Source organism: Larus michahellis, chromosome 1, assembly GCF_964199755.1.
Source record: "Larus michahellis chromosome 1, bLarMic1.1, whole genome shotgun sequence".
NCBI classification, from domain to species: Eukaryota; Metazoa; Chordata; class Aves; order Charadriiformes; family Laridae; genus Larus; species Larus michahellis.
The window spans coordinates 44,115,680-44,130,412 of NC_133896.1; the positions used below are offsets into that span (position 1 = coordinate 44,115,680).

The 14,733-nt window shown below is 37.7% G+C and overlaps 1 protein-coding gene across 1 annotated transcript in view; it reads left to right on the top strand.

Moving 5' to 3' along the window:
* Positions 1-14,733, top strand: part of OTOGL (otogelin like) — an 89,063-nt gene that overhangs the window by 31,633 nt on the left and 42,697 nt on the right. The window contains exons 23-26 of the mRNA XM_074574078.1: positions 10,670-10,804; positions 10,945-10,965; positions 11,226-11,354; positions 13,065-13,184. Coding sequence (XP_074430179.1) covers positions 10,670-10,804; positions 10,945-10,965; positions 11,226-11,354; positions 13,065-13,184 — 405 coding nt within the window. The remainder of the gene's footprint in view (positions 1-10,669; positions 10,805-10,944; positions 10,966-11,225; positions 11,355-13,064; positions 13,185-14,733) is intronic.

A 14,733-nucleotide genomic window follows, 5' to 3' on the forward strand; every position in this document is an offset into this window, starting at 1 on the left:
AGTTTAAATGTCTTGCCTCACACATTGGCAGGCACAGCTGTCCAGGGCAGTCTTGCCACCTAAACCATGCTACCTCTTCTACAAACAAACATATATATATATGTTTTTTTTAATTAAATCATAGAATGGTTTGGGTTGGAGGGACCTTTAAAGATCATCTAGTCCAACTGCCCTGCCATGGGGGGTATGTGCTGTGTGCTTCATGTTCCCCACCTGTAAGGTATTACAGAACATTTTAGATTTGATAGTTGCTAGTACGCTATCCATTGACTTAATAGTAGTTCGCAGTGCTGATTTTTAGTTTTGAGGTTGATTTTTATAGGTAACATGTAAAAGCCTCACCAAACACTTGAAATCAAAACAGCTGAAGTGGTCGTAATATTGTATATACAACACTGTAATAACTTTGTCCTTTCCCTTTTACTAATCTTTTTTCCTGTGAGAAGTGGGCAGCTTTGCCTCTGCTTTTATACTCTAAACAAAGGTGTTGTAGCAGTGCAATAAGGGAAATAACAACTACAATAAATTTATTGGCATACTAGTTCTTCCCAGACATAGAAATGAGTCCAAGAATTATAATCTGAATCCCATCTCCCCAGTGGCATGATAATGTACTGTTCTCATCCACATCACCAGCCCTCACTGTTTGATTTGGCTGTTAGCCTCCCTAAATGCGATCTGTTTGAATAGATCTTTAATTTGTCAGTGTATTGCACTGAACCAAACAAAGAAGTCATCCTTACCTTTCGCTATGTTTTTAATAAGGAGCTTTTGTGCTTTTACGGGAGAAAAATCAAGTATCAACTTTCAGCCAATTATGAAACTTCAAACTTTGCTTTCAACAGCAGTATCGTCTGTCAGGCCTTTTTGTTTAAGGTGACAGTAGGTGTATGAGAAAGCCCTTTACAACTAGTTCAACAGATATATCCATTGGTTAGAAAATGATCAATCAGATTTAATGCAGCAATTAAGACAATTAGGGCAGTAATGTCTTATGAAACGATAACTTCCTTTTTTTCAAGGAATTAGGAGTTACATTACACACCGAGAAGTAAAGTCCCTGTATGGGTAAATGATATTCACAGAGAAGGCATCAGTATTTGCTTCTAACATTTTAAAGCCTCTGTAATTTTAAAGGAAAAAAAAGAAAAATCTTGGCAGACCAACTCATTTAACTTTCATCAGTATAGATCATGTGAACACTTCATTTTAGCTAATCTGAATATTGCTGAATTTAAGCTGACCTATTTGATTAAAAAGATTTAAATAGCTTGCTTTCTTGCATTTTCTTGCTTATCTTCTGTCATTGATGATGCTACATTCTTTCCCTAACAAAACGGTGTTATTTTTCTAGCAAACTTTTACTGCATGTTATTTGTACTTGTGGTCTATTTCTTCCACTTGCCTGTTTCATTGACTTCTGCTTTTTATAGTAAAACTGCTGTTTTTCTATCAAGCCTGTCAGCTTTTTTCTAGCTTTATGGTAGTTTCAGTACTGCAGTTCAGTGCATTCTTTATTAAGGCTTGGAGGGTCAGTGTCCTTGGGGCCCCTCAAACCTGTTCTCTTCTAAGAATTATGTTTTCTCTGATTTGGGGGAGTCTCCAACCAAGAGTTTAGAGGGACAGTCTACCCATCAGAATATCCTCTAATGAGAGGGAGCTCTGTTGTAATGCTTATCTGCCTTTCAAAAAAACCCACCAAAACAACCCACTGAAGTCTTTCCATTAATTTTAGTCAGTTGTCAATAAGGTCCTAAAGCCAAGAAGGGGAAGGACTATTCTATTCCTGTGTCCTGAAAGACGGAGGTCAGCAGAATTAACCCCTCATCCTCAAGTATTCACATTTTTATGGATTAGTCCTAACTTTATGCGATAAAAATATTTGCACTTCTTTTAATTTGACATTGGGGGTTTGGCCATTTTAAAGTCACCTTTTAAATCTTTTTGATGCAACCATGAAGGCTCCTTTAAAGCCAATGTTATCACCAGATTTAGTGTGTTGGAAGATTATGAAAGCAGATATTTGATCAAATAATTGAACTGTTATGCCAATTAGAAATGCAGATGTAACACTTTTGGGATGGGAGACACCACAGGAGAGCCCATTTGTTAAGGCAGAAGTTCATTTAACAAATCATGCACATCTAGTGAACCAGTACTACAGTTTCCCAAACGATTATCCTATTGATGAGCAGTCCCCAGTGTTAGATGCCTGGTCTGCCCTGTGGAATATAGCAAGGGAGCTCTTTTCTTGCATACCTCTTCTTCTGAAACTTGAGGCAAGTTCAAAGCTCTTCGTTTATGATGCTTTTATTACAGTGCTTAATACAGAAGTTGGTTGATGCACTGATAACCTTTTACTTGTTGCTTGCTGATATATGTATCTTGATTGGTAAATTTGTTAAATGATGACTGGGCATAAGCCGGAGCAATCACACACAAAGCAACAATTCTTCAATTACTCATTTGTCGCATCTGAGGAAGCAGAAGTAGCCTTTATTCCGTTCCCCTTATTGAGTGTCTGTAATTTTTTTGTGCAGCTTTTTTCAACATCATTTGTGCCAGGTAGCCACTCTGTAGATCCATGAAGCTGGCAAACCTATAGAATGAAACAGTATTTTGTGTGGTCTCTCTCATACCCTGTTCGTAAAATTAATACATTCTGCTTGCTGTTAGTCACCCTACGGAGGACTAAAACTGCAGGTTCATGGTTGACCAACATTGTCAGGCTGACTAGTCATAGTTAAGACAAGTATTTTCTTTTAATGGACTCTGAAGATTTTAATGGGAAGGTAAATAATGTTGAATTTGAAATTACAATTGTTTTACATTGGAGACCTGACACTAAAAGTAATTTTCATCTCTTTAGGGAACAAAACTGTAACATTGGGTCCCAATCAGAATGCCTTTAATTTTTTAATTAGGATATCTAATCCTCAAAGCCATATTCCAGCAAATAGTTCCATGAGTAAGTGATGTGCCAAAATATGTCCACCTAAACCACTTGTCAAATAATTTATAGCAATGGTAACTGTGTGAAAATAATGATGTGTTTCTTGACAATTTGTGGCAAATTTGTGTCCAAAAAGGCAGAGACTACATTTCAATGAAAATATTATTTACTGTGAATAGGTTTCCCTGCTCTAGTTGCAAAGAACACCAACAGTTTTCTTTTCATCAGTCCCATGATTTCAGAGGAAACCTTTCTGGATGCCCTCTTTTTCTAGGTCTCTGGAAGTCCTGTAAGGGTCAGTAGTGAGCTCCCTGTGGGAGACGTCCCTTTCCATTCTTGTCTTCAGCTGGGAAGCACGGTGCTGAGATAACATTGGCTTGTACCTGGTTTTCTGTTTGTTCTACCCCTTCTGTGAGCAAAAGATTTGATTACAGTTGGCAATGGATTTATGCTCTTGTTCCATTTTCTCCGGATCAATGATTTCAGACTCAATTACCTCTACATGCCTTTCCGTCTCCACCACCTGATTCTCCAGACCATTAAATTATGCAGTGAATGAATCACTTTTATTCTCCAACAAAGGAAAGATTTCTTTCAATTTGTGCAGATTAGCATGGAGGGCTTCCAGAAAAGGCTTGGGGAAAAGTTTCTTGCCATGAGAATGGCAATTTGGAGGCTGTGTGTGCATGGTGTGACTCAGAAGTTGGATCCTCTTTCTGAGGACCTTGCCATTTAGCGACCACACAGCTTGAAGAAAGTGACCTTTTCACCTTGGATTTCTGCTTTTGGGTTAACGTTCGGCATCCAACAGCCCTTTGGCTATACTGACTCTAAAATGTTATAATCTGATGGCTGCCTGAAAAGGCAGTCACTGTAACAATGACTGCCTGAGTTGGTTTACCTCCGGTGGGTACAGCTTTGTGGACTGTTGATGCCAATCTTCTACTGATACAGCAGGAAAAGATGAGGAAAACCCAGCATCATGTGTTGCTGTTTCAGGAAGCTGTACTGTATGTTGGCAGCAGTAAAATGAAAGCCTTTTGTTGTGTTTGAAGTGGGAGGATGCTCAGGCTAGTCACCTGTAAATGCTGCTTAGCAGTTTATGACCTCTGACTTGTCAGTGAGCTATGAGAACTGTGAATTAAATTTACTCTGGTTTAGGTCAGGATATGAGTATTTTTGTTTCTGAATGCCTAGAAACTAAGCCTCAGCAGTGTAAAGGAACACATTTAACATTCATTATATTTATAAAGAAAAGCTTTGTGCAAGTTCCAGCTTTCTAGCTCCTGACATCATTTGCTGCAGCTCAGAAAAGGCAAATTTATCACCATGATTTCTTGTCCTTTTTTTCTGTGTTATGTTGTGCGTTATCATTACAACCAACAATGATGAAATATTGTCACTTATCATGCACTTATTAATAAAATAATACTAATAGGTCTCATATAAATACCTTTAGATATTTTAAAATAACACCACCAACTGTGCTGCTGATTTGTAATTCAGAATAGCTCATGTTGCAGAATGTGTCACTTGGAAACAAATGTTTGAATGTTCCCAAATCCTTAATCTTCAGTATATCTCATTTTTAATTAGAAGGGGATTGCAGTAATGTGACCTGTGCAAAAGCCAAATCAGATACATAAGCAGGCAAAGCTAAGTAAATGAAACAAAAGGAAATCTGCTTTAAATGATCATTTCTCAAACCTTTTAATATAGTTCTCTTAAAATATAAAAAAGAAAAACAAAACCTTCCCAGTGATCTCTATCTGATTAATCAACTTTTTCAAAATTAAGAAACGTTGACTCAGAACAAGGTTTTGAAGTATATCGTGTAAAATATTCCCTGTCATGTACTTTTCATTGTTAGCAGTAGGTTTTAAAAAATGACTTGGATTTAAAAAATATTGTTGACAAAACCTCAGAACACCCAACAACTCATTATTGCCATAAGATCTACTACAAAACCCCTATGTATAATAAAGGATATGTGATATAATGATTTGTTTTTCCTATTGCTTGTATACATACACACAAATAGTTTTAATGAATCTTTCTCAAGAGTTGTTGAGAGTTTATTCTGCCTGAGGTGTATCCTTTTGCGAAGTCACTTTTAAAGAAATAGGAAAGAATTGTAGTGGATGCATTAGCAGACATCTGGAAGTTGTTTGAGGGTGAGTCAGTAGCTGGAATAATCTCACTCCCTTTGAATTTGCATCAGTGAATCTACTCAATCATGTTACTCTCCTTCATTTCTACTCAACTGTGCTACGATGCTAGAAATGTGTCATTCCTTACACGCATATTGCAAGTTTCTTTGGCATATTTTAAGTAAAAATAATCAAATAATCTGCATCTCTGTGGAATATGCTGAGAAAAAGAGAATTTATGTGCCTGTGTGTGTGCATGAGTAATTTAGGTCTTAGGTTCTCAGTTCCTAAATGTGTTTGGTTTTGTTTTGGGGTTTTTTTGTTGTTTTTTTTTTATTTTTAAATACTTGTATAGAAATGCATAACATCAGTGGAAAAATAAGACTATTACTATTCATTTTCTCTCTCCTGTAAGAGGATCACCTACTATCTTTCCTATCATGTTCAGTTCTCAAACTGACACAGTGTGCATCAGTGCCATCTGCTGACTCCAAGCAATATTGCTCCAATTGAATAGCTATGGGGAAAGGCATTTGACAATAATAATTTGCACAGGATGCAAATGCAGGGATTAAATAAAGTTACACACAATGCATACATATAATTTTGAAATGGTACAGAAATTATCACACCAACAAAATGAAAGAAGCCTTCCAATACGACATGTTTCTTGGTGTAAATTGTGAACGAGTTTTGCATGATTAATGTGTTTTCACTGGTTATCTGGAGATCACCCCCCACACCCCCGTAAAATGTCTCAAGAAACTAACAAGGCAAGATCATGTCAGGTGCCAAGGCATTCGTCTGATCTCCAAACCCACTTAAATATTTATACCTAAATGCCACTAAATCTGGGCTAAGATGCTTTACTTATCCTAGGATCAAGCTCACTAGAAGTAATAGTTTCAAATGTTAAGTTCCTTCAGAAGAAACTCAGAGCCCAATAAACAATGACAAAACTAATTCTGAGTTTCCACAAAATTTCCTGAAAGGTTAACTCTGAACAGAACTAATGGTATCTCTCGGAAAATATGTAGGAAGGAGAAAGCAAATTCTACTTTTTGAACTACTGTATATTTTTTTCAGCATTTTTAGACCTTTTTGCATTTGCTTGTGCATGTGGCTATATATGAAAACTTTTAAAGAGTCATTAAACCAAAAGGAAAATAGGATTAATCTATCTCTATACAGTTCCCAGTATGTCCCCAGATCTTTTATAGCCACCCTAGTTTGCAAGTCAGTGTATTGTAGGGAACAAAACCAAAAATATGGGGAAATCAGGGTAGTAAGAGTCGAAAAGGATGAGTCTGAACACTGAACAGTTAAAGAGATTTTAATGAAACTTTCAAAGATAGATACAGCCACTTTTAAATTGTCTTCTCCTAGGCTGCATTTTGACTATGTAAGCACACTGCACACTGTTGTTATTGGTTGATAGCGATAGAAAATTTCTAACGGGATATTGAAATAGAAAGTTTCTAACAAAAATAAACCCTAGCATTCTCAAGCACTACTGGAAAAAAAAAAAAGGAAAGCACGGCTTTGCTTTTTCGGCTAGGAAGAAATATGGAAAAAAAATGCAGTGAAGTCTAGAAAAAGAATGTCCTGAGAAGCAGGACTGACAATGAGCTTTTGACTGACTGCCCGGAGCTGTGACTCTGTCTTCCCTGTTGCCTGGCAACTCCATGTTATCACAAAGAAACTGATATTAAGTTGGAACAGGCTGGATATGGTAATTTACGTGGGAAGATACTCTTGCAGTGGGAAAACCATTTTATTTCTAGTTTCTGTCAGCGTAAGTAGGTTTCACATGATGAACTGTAGTACATCCCCTGTTGGCTGCATTTTACCTAAAAAGGTAAAGAGCGACTCTGCCTTGGAAAGAGACTGTGCAGAAAAAAAAAAGAAAACCAACAAAAAACCCCACCTTGTTATTCATTGCATCTGCTCCTAGTGTCTACTCAGACATTTCTTTCAGCGGTAGTGACAAAAGGTTGTTTTCATACCTGTGTGGATCCAGTGCAGATTAGAGAGATGGAACTCGATCATTATCATTTGTACTATCACAGTCCCTAAAAGCTGTCAAGATATGCCCAAGACCTCACTGTCTTATACAAACATTAAAAGATGATCCTTACTTAATCTGAATAGTCCCTGTTCTTTCTTTTTCATTGCTAAGTTTAAGTGCCAAGTTTCAATTGCACTTTATTTCTTCCCTGCTAGAAGAAGAGGCTGCACATGTAGCAATTACAGAACAATTTGAAGACTATGATAGAAACTGTCATTCAACTTTGAATTGGGCTGGTAGTGTATGGCTGGGAAAGGCTCAATTTTTATTGAGATGTATGAAGAGAATGGAAAGGGTATGTATGTACAGCAAATCTTGTCATGAAAGCTTTGAGCCGCAAGAGATACATAATCCATAATGGTGGTTTTACATTTGGGTTTAGGTCTAAGATTTAATTAGAAAGAGAGAAAGCACAGAAGACTCAGGATTTAATGCAAAGCCCTTTTTCTTAAATGTCTGGTTTACTCATAGCTCCACCGAACCACCAGTACCATCTCTCTGCATTTCCATCCTGCATCATTTCTAGTAATTTAACACCAACATGCAGTCCTACAAGTAAGGAAGTACTTCACAGGTCTTCAGAACTCCCTGTTCTGGCTTTGGTCAGCAAAACACTCCCTGTCTCCAGGCTTCTCTCTACTGCAGAGTTAACTTGAAATATAACTCAACTTTTGCCCTTGGCTCAAATCCCAACCATACACAAAACTTCTGACTTGATTATGTTGATGCTGTTCCACTGAAGGGATTGGCCTGGACTGTCAGAAGGCACAAGCAGCAGCTTCAATTAACATAGCTAATACAGCTACCCACTGCTGCTCCAAGAACTTGTCTTCATTGCCAAAAAAGGTGTATTTTTACTGTGGGATAATTAGCCTGAATTAACTATCCTTATTTAAAATAAAGCCCTCCATCTCTTTTCTTACAGTGAAGACATTGCTTCCCTGTTAACTCAGAGCGTCCCCTTTTGCTGAGGCTAAGCTAACTGAAGAGGAATGAACTCTGCAGTGAAAACAGCCCACAATGTTCTAAGCATCAAATAGACCCTTAGACTGCAAGAAAAGTCCTTTTCTGAACTGACTTATGGTGGGGAGGTAGATTCTTTTCTCACTTTTCCTTTGGCCAGCACAGAATGTATCAGCTTGCATCCTATCTACCAAACTAATGCGTTTGTCTCCTTTTGAATTTACCACATCACCTCCAATAAATCCAAAAATGCTCTGGGCTGTTATCTGACTTTGAGGGAAATAATTACTGGACTGACTCCAGCAGCAAGCCTGGCTTAATTAAAACACAGTGTATTTCCCAAAAAGGTAGTGACCAATTTTATTCCTAGTGCAACCTAAAACAACTTTACAACAGAATGGAACAGATGAACTTCGCTTTACCCTGAAGCTTTCAGTACTTTTAAACTGCGTTTCCCTGCTAAATCATAAAGAGCTGATCTCCTACACCCCCTTATCACCAGCAGCAGCAGCTAGTAGCTGACTTTACCCATCTTAACTGTTGTCTTCTAAGCTAATTGCTAACACATACCACCTGTTTCTTAAGCCCTGGCATTAGGGTAACATAAAGCTTGCAGGCGGTCTCCCATGCCTTATGTTCATTGCATTTGCTCACACTTGCTGTAGAGTGCTTTTTTTTATGCCAACTAGCAGCATCCTCTGGCTTATGGACCATGCTAGACTAAGGGCAGCAAAGCTGTAGCACCTCCTCTGTGCGGCAACAAAAATACCTCTACGCTTCCCATCATCTAGGGTTGAATGCCGTGGTTTTTTGTTTTTGTTTGGTTTTTTTTTTTAAGACTGAAAATGTTGTTTAAGCAGTTTCGTCACTATGACTTTTACTAAGGAAAAAAAAAAAGTTCCTTCCCATATTTTCTGTATGCAGTATTTCTCACTGGTGAGGAAAAACTGCTGATATGTTTTTTAAATCTTGAATTCTGATGAACACAGAACAAATAAGGGTACAAATGTGAGACAGGCAAGGAGTAGTTAGGAGTATGTACCCAACACCTTTCAGGGGTATGCTGACTAAGGGAGAGGTACCTCAACCAAGGGAGGGAGCAAAGCTCTGGGGAGCGATGCTGTGGGCACAAACCAAGGCAAGGGTTCCTTCCCGTTGTGGCCAAGTGGAGCTCTCCAAGAGCATTGCTGGGAAGCAAAGAGGAGTTCCTGGGACTGGGGAACTGCTGAAGCCACCATTTCCTGTCTTGCCCACCGTGCCTATTAGCACCCGCAATTAGTTTCAGCTAGTTATATTCTCAGAGAGTGTTCAAAGGAGGGTGGGAGTAAGAAGAGAAGTTTAAACATCTTTTTGTTTCCAGCTCTAGGCAAGTGTCTCATATAAGACTGGATGACTCAGCAGGTGAGATATATAGCTTGCCACCTCCAAGATTTTTATTACTTATTTCTCTCAGGTTTGTAATGACTGTAGGACTGAATTTGATCAAAAATTAAACTGAATTCAGAAGCACTTGGCTTATATTAATGTTACGAAGTTAACTCTCTCAAGTCGTTTCTATAGTTATGGCTTCCTGTTGACTTGCAAGGATTGGTACAGACATGAATTGAAATGGAAATTAAAATAAGAAATAATAGGAGTAACTCAGATTTATTTTTGTTTGTGGTAGTGTTATCAATTATGAAAATACAGCTGATTTCCTTTGTTCTAGTACCAATCCTAGCATCGGGTGCACGTGTGTTTCCCTCAGGGTACAGAAGAACCACACAAGCTGCAGAAGAATAAATTAACATGTTGAGCCAAGGTGCAAAAGTGATTTTATGTGCTGAGAATGCAAAATTAATTTACAGGCTGGAAAGCAAACAGATATGGGATTGGGAAATAAGTAAATTTGAATTTTGGGTACTAAAACACCAGCAAATCAAAAGACAACAGAGTAGACAAATCTTCCAAATATTAAAGAAAAAAGCACAAATGAAAATATCGGCAGAAACCTATGCCCCCTCCAAAAACATTGAGTGTGACTCATAGTTTTGTGAATTTTGATGGGTGGTGGTACAAAAATTGTTCTATCTACTACCGACGGAGGGCAGGTTTCTTGGTTTTAAAAATACGAAAACAGCTTGATCTCAAGTACCTTGGTTTAAAAATAAAGTTCTTTTTATAGTGTGTCTCAATTTTGACAACCATACTGTGCAGTAAATACTGGATTCCACATATGAGCACATTTTAAAAGCCTAAGCTAGATTCTTATTTTAGGGGTAGGCTGATCCTCTGAGTTTGTGTAGTCCTCAGAAAGAGGGTTCATGGCTGAACGTAATGGTTCTTTGTGTTCAACTCCAAAGTTTGAGTTGTTTGTGGGTTCAGCTTTGAATTTAAAAATGCATTTCCTTGTTTGGTAGCTTTTCTTAAATTTAATTTCAAAGATGTGTAAGTACTAAGTTATCCATCTTTCTGTGATGGTAAGCTTGGAATAAATCTGCAGGAGTGAACGGCGATTGAATCTATAAGTAAAATGATTTCTTCTTTATATTGCAGAGCACAGATAACTCAAATATATCTATAATTGCTCAGAACAAAAAGTGCTTTGACAATGATATTGTTTGCTCGAAGAATGTTTTCATCACTGTTGGAGACACTGAGATTTATTTCAGTGAATCTTCTGAGAAGCAGGTTAGTTATTTTCTTTCCTTTTTGGGTTGCCCTTTAAGATAAACATTGTAAAGTTACAGTTGTAAAGGAGCATGTTTTTGGAAAACGTCTCTCAGTCTGAGTTAACATAGTACAAGTACCTAGGCCTGGATAAAGAGCAGGAAAAATCTTATTTTTTCATTGTTTTTTTTCAAGTTCTATTCTACAAAAAAGACTGTTCAAAAGCCTCAAGCAGTCGAAGCATGCTGGCATTTATTTGTTTCTTTCCACTTGGTTTTGAAAGAGAAATCAAAACACAAAATCAAAGCAAACTGGAATTATTGAAAAGACAAAATATCAAAGTACTAAACAACTCTTCTAGTAATATTAACGATTCAGCTATATGTGAAAGATAAAGATCCTAATAAATCTTCATTTCTGTCAGAAGACCTTAAGGGGACAGGAAAACAAATCTAACTATCAGCTTTGGAAGGCTGGATATTATACTGTGATACACTTTCCAGAACAAGACATTACAGTTCTGTGGGATAAGAAGACAATGATGCATGTTAAAGTTGGACCTCGATGGAAGGTGAGCCAAAATAAAAACCTGAGACTTCGCGTAGTTCTCAGTGTTACTAATGTGATTTCGTATTGGAAGACTGTGATTGTCTTTTCTTCGTGCCTAACTTTCCCGCCGATATAGCTGTTTGTCATGATGTTCAGCTGGTAGCATTTCCCAGGTGAGAAGAGATGGAGCATGTGATTTAATGGCTGGTCTCCTGAAGATAAGGGGTGGTTCCTACATGCACATTTACTCTGTTGCTACACAAATTGCGGCCTTGCAGATACATAGTGATTCAGCTCTGACTCAAAGTTACTTTGGGGGTGGGAAGAGAGGGTAAATTTTGAATTGCCCAGTTCACTGCATGTTTCCATAGTTGCTGAAGCCAATGGAAAAGAAGCTTCCATATCTAGCAACATGGAAGATGGCAGGTTTGTAGCACAGATTGGATTAGGCTGAAGATGGAACTACGCCCTGAGATGTAGTAGTGGCTGCAGAGATGAACAGATGGAATCACATCCTGGGTTTAAATTAAGAAAACAAGATACAGGAAAGGATCTAGGCAAAACCTGACATTTAAACCTAGTAGGTGTGCTGTGACAGGGTTCAGCCATGATGTGGGGAAGAATATGAGGCTCCTTGTCTTGCCAGTTGCTGCTCTTTGTTCCATTCCTATACCATCATCCGCCCTGGTGTCTCTGTAACTCAGTCTTTGGGTCCTGGCAGAGTAAATTTATCTGTACATTCAATACTTACATTCCTGCTTTGTCTCAACCATGAACACACATATTGAGAGGGGGCTCTTTCCAGCAAAAGAAAAGAAGGCACTCTATGGTAGAATACAAGATCAATTTTTTTTAAGTGTAAGTCAAAGTTACAATAACCATCTAATCTGGTTTTAAAGCAACATTATTATAGGCTTTTGTCCCAACAGCCACAAAATGCTCACTTCACATACAAGCTGATTTATCAGCCATCAATACACATAGTGTAAAAAAAATTTCTTCTGTTTTTGAATAAGCTAGCAAGGAACTGAGTTCTACAGGTTGCATGCAGGGACACGAATCCTTCAAGCTTTTTCTGTTTCCAATGACTGTTTCTTCCAGAGGTTCCAGCTCAGTAAGATAATGTCTGCAGCAGACTTTAAGGAAAAAGAATTTATTAAAGTGAGCCCCAGCACCCTAGAAATCCAACTCTACAATTTACTGTTGTGCAGAAATATCTTTTTCTCTAAGTAGGTCTATGTCTATGCATGTATATATACTTTTTCCATCAGTAGCTTGTACCCCAACACAAGACAGTTGCAGCTGTCTCTTTTGTAACTGCTATTACAAATATTCTTGCTATTATGAGATAAAATCAGAGGTAGCAAATTTTAATGACAACAACTAGCCAGGCTTCACAATCATGAGGTAATTCACCTGAACTTTTGGCTTTTGGACTGGATGCACTACTAAGCTTTCAGAAAAAAAATACAACTAGATTCCAGTCCCTTTTCATGGGCAGACAGTAAGAACGGGTTCTGGAAAATAGGAAGAAAAAAGGAAAAATATAAACTTCTATTAAAAGTTATTTGCAATATGGAACTGTAAGCATAGTGAACTGTCAGATGTTTTCAAAGTATAAATCAGAGTTGCATTCACCTTTTCCAGTTCAAGAATGTTTTATTCCACATATGTCATTTGTACTGATTATGGACTATCAGTATACGTAAAAAAATTAATCCTTCTCTTTTAGGGTAAACTTGCAGGTTTGTGTGGAAATTTTGACAAATATACTTCAAATGATCTTACTACATCAAACAACATGGAGGTGAGAAATGCACAAGTGTTTGGAGACAGCTGGGTATTAGGACAGGTAAGTCCCACGTCCAGTAAAAATTTAGAAGAAAAAGGATGATAATTTTAATTTATAAATGAACATGTTATGAGCACATGATGTACAGAGATTTTTCTAAACTCACCGTCAGTGTATAAGAGGACATTTTAACTCTTAGGTCTGTAGATGTCAAATGTGCTAATAAAGTCTTATATCATAACAAACATATACTGCATTTAAATGAAACCAAATAATCTCTTTAGGGAAGAATACATTTTTCCCTATATGAGATAATTATCATAGCTGTCTGTATTTCAATTTTCTAAAAATTTATTTCCATTGCTTCTGATATTTTGGATTCTGCCCAATTTTAAAAACAACCACTTCTTTGGTGTTGGAAGAGCCATCGGGATCTTGAAAGCAAATAGAATCTGAATGCTGGAAAAAATGGTCTGGAAAAAGGTTTCTTTCTGAACACTGAGAAAAAAATGCGTGATTTTTGTTTTTTTTAGTTGCAGTTTGTAAACAGAGAACAAACTGACAAAGCAGTGGTGGTGAAGGGATGAGACAGAAAAGGCTCAGAACAGCAACAGGCACAACCCAGTATGGAAACTTGGTTTCTGAGGAGAAGGGAAGAGGGTGTAGAGAGTGGATGACCACAATTCTCCTGTTTTATAACACAGGAGAATAGGTATTTTATTAATTTGTGTTGAGAAGATGAAATGTTTTAAAGCCTTGTGAACTTCCTGAAAAATCAGTTATTTGTAAAGCACTCCCTTAGGATGTCTGTGAGAACCAGTTTTTAATCTATTCTCTCCTTGACCCACAGCAGGAAATTGAACCAAAAACTCTCACCTCATGAAAGAATATTATACTTATTCCACTCTAGAGTAAAGATTTTGAAGCTTCTCTCCCTCAATATCTCCCTTTGGTTCTATTTTACTCTATTTTATTTTATTGCAAGCCAGGCAAGCGTATAGTGTTGGTGATTATATTGCTCATCTAGAAGGTGGTACATAAAGAAATGTGTAAAGACTTTGTATGAAGTGTATGAATTTTTCTTTTCCAATTTATCAGTTCAGTGTCAGCTTTAAAAAAAGTGTGTAGTGTTTGCACAGCACATTAACTTCTAGGATGTTATGACCTTTGTTTATGCAGCCCAAACCTGCACTTGCCTTTTTGTGGCCCTATATATATATATTTTTTTTTTTGTAAAATCTCACATAATCTTCTGATTTCTGTGGCTGCCAGAGCACACAGGATCTGAGTTCAATATTGGCCTCTCAGGCAGCCTGTGCTCAGCCAGACTTGACACTTCATCTGCCTCTGCAGTAGGTGTTACGGATTTTTGTCAGAAAGGACCTTTGGCCTTCATAGAGATGTCCCCAGGTAATCTTTTTTTTGCAAAATCTAAATGCTGTAAAGGAGTATTTGATAGCTGGAGGCCTAGAACCCAACTCTGCTACTGGCAAACGTGCTTGCATTGGCACCATGAAGCGTGAGATGCTTCCAGGGTTTCTCCCTCCTGGGAGCGGTAGCATGTCCCCCCATGTCGGCATCTGAGCATCTGCACAGGAGAGCAGCGTGG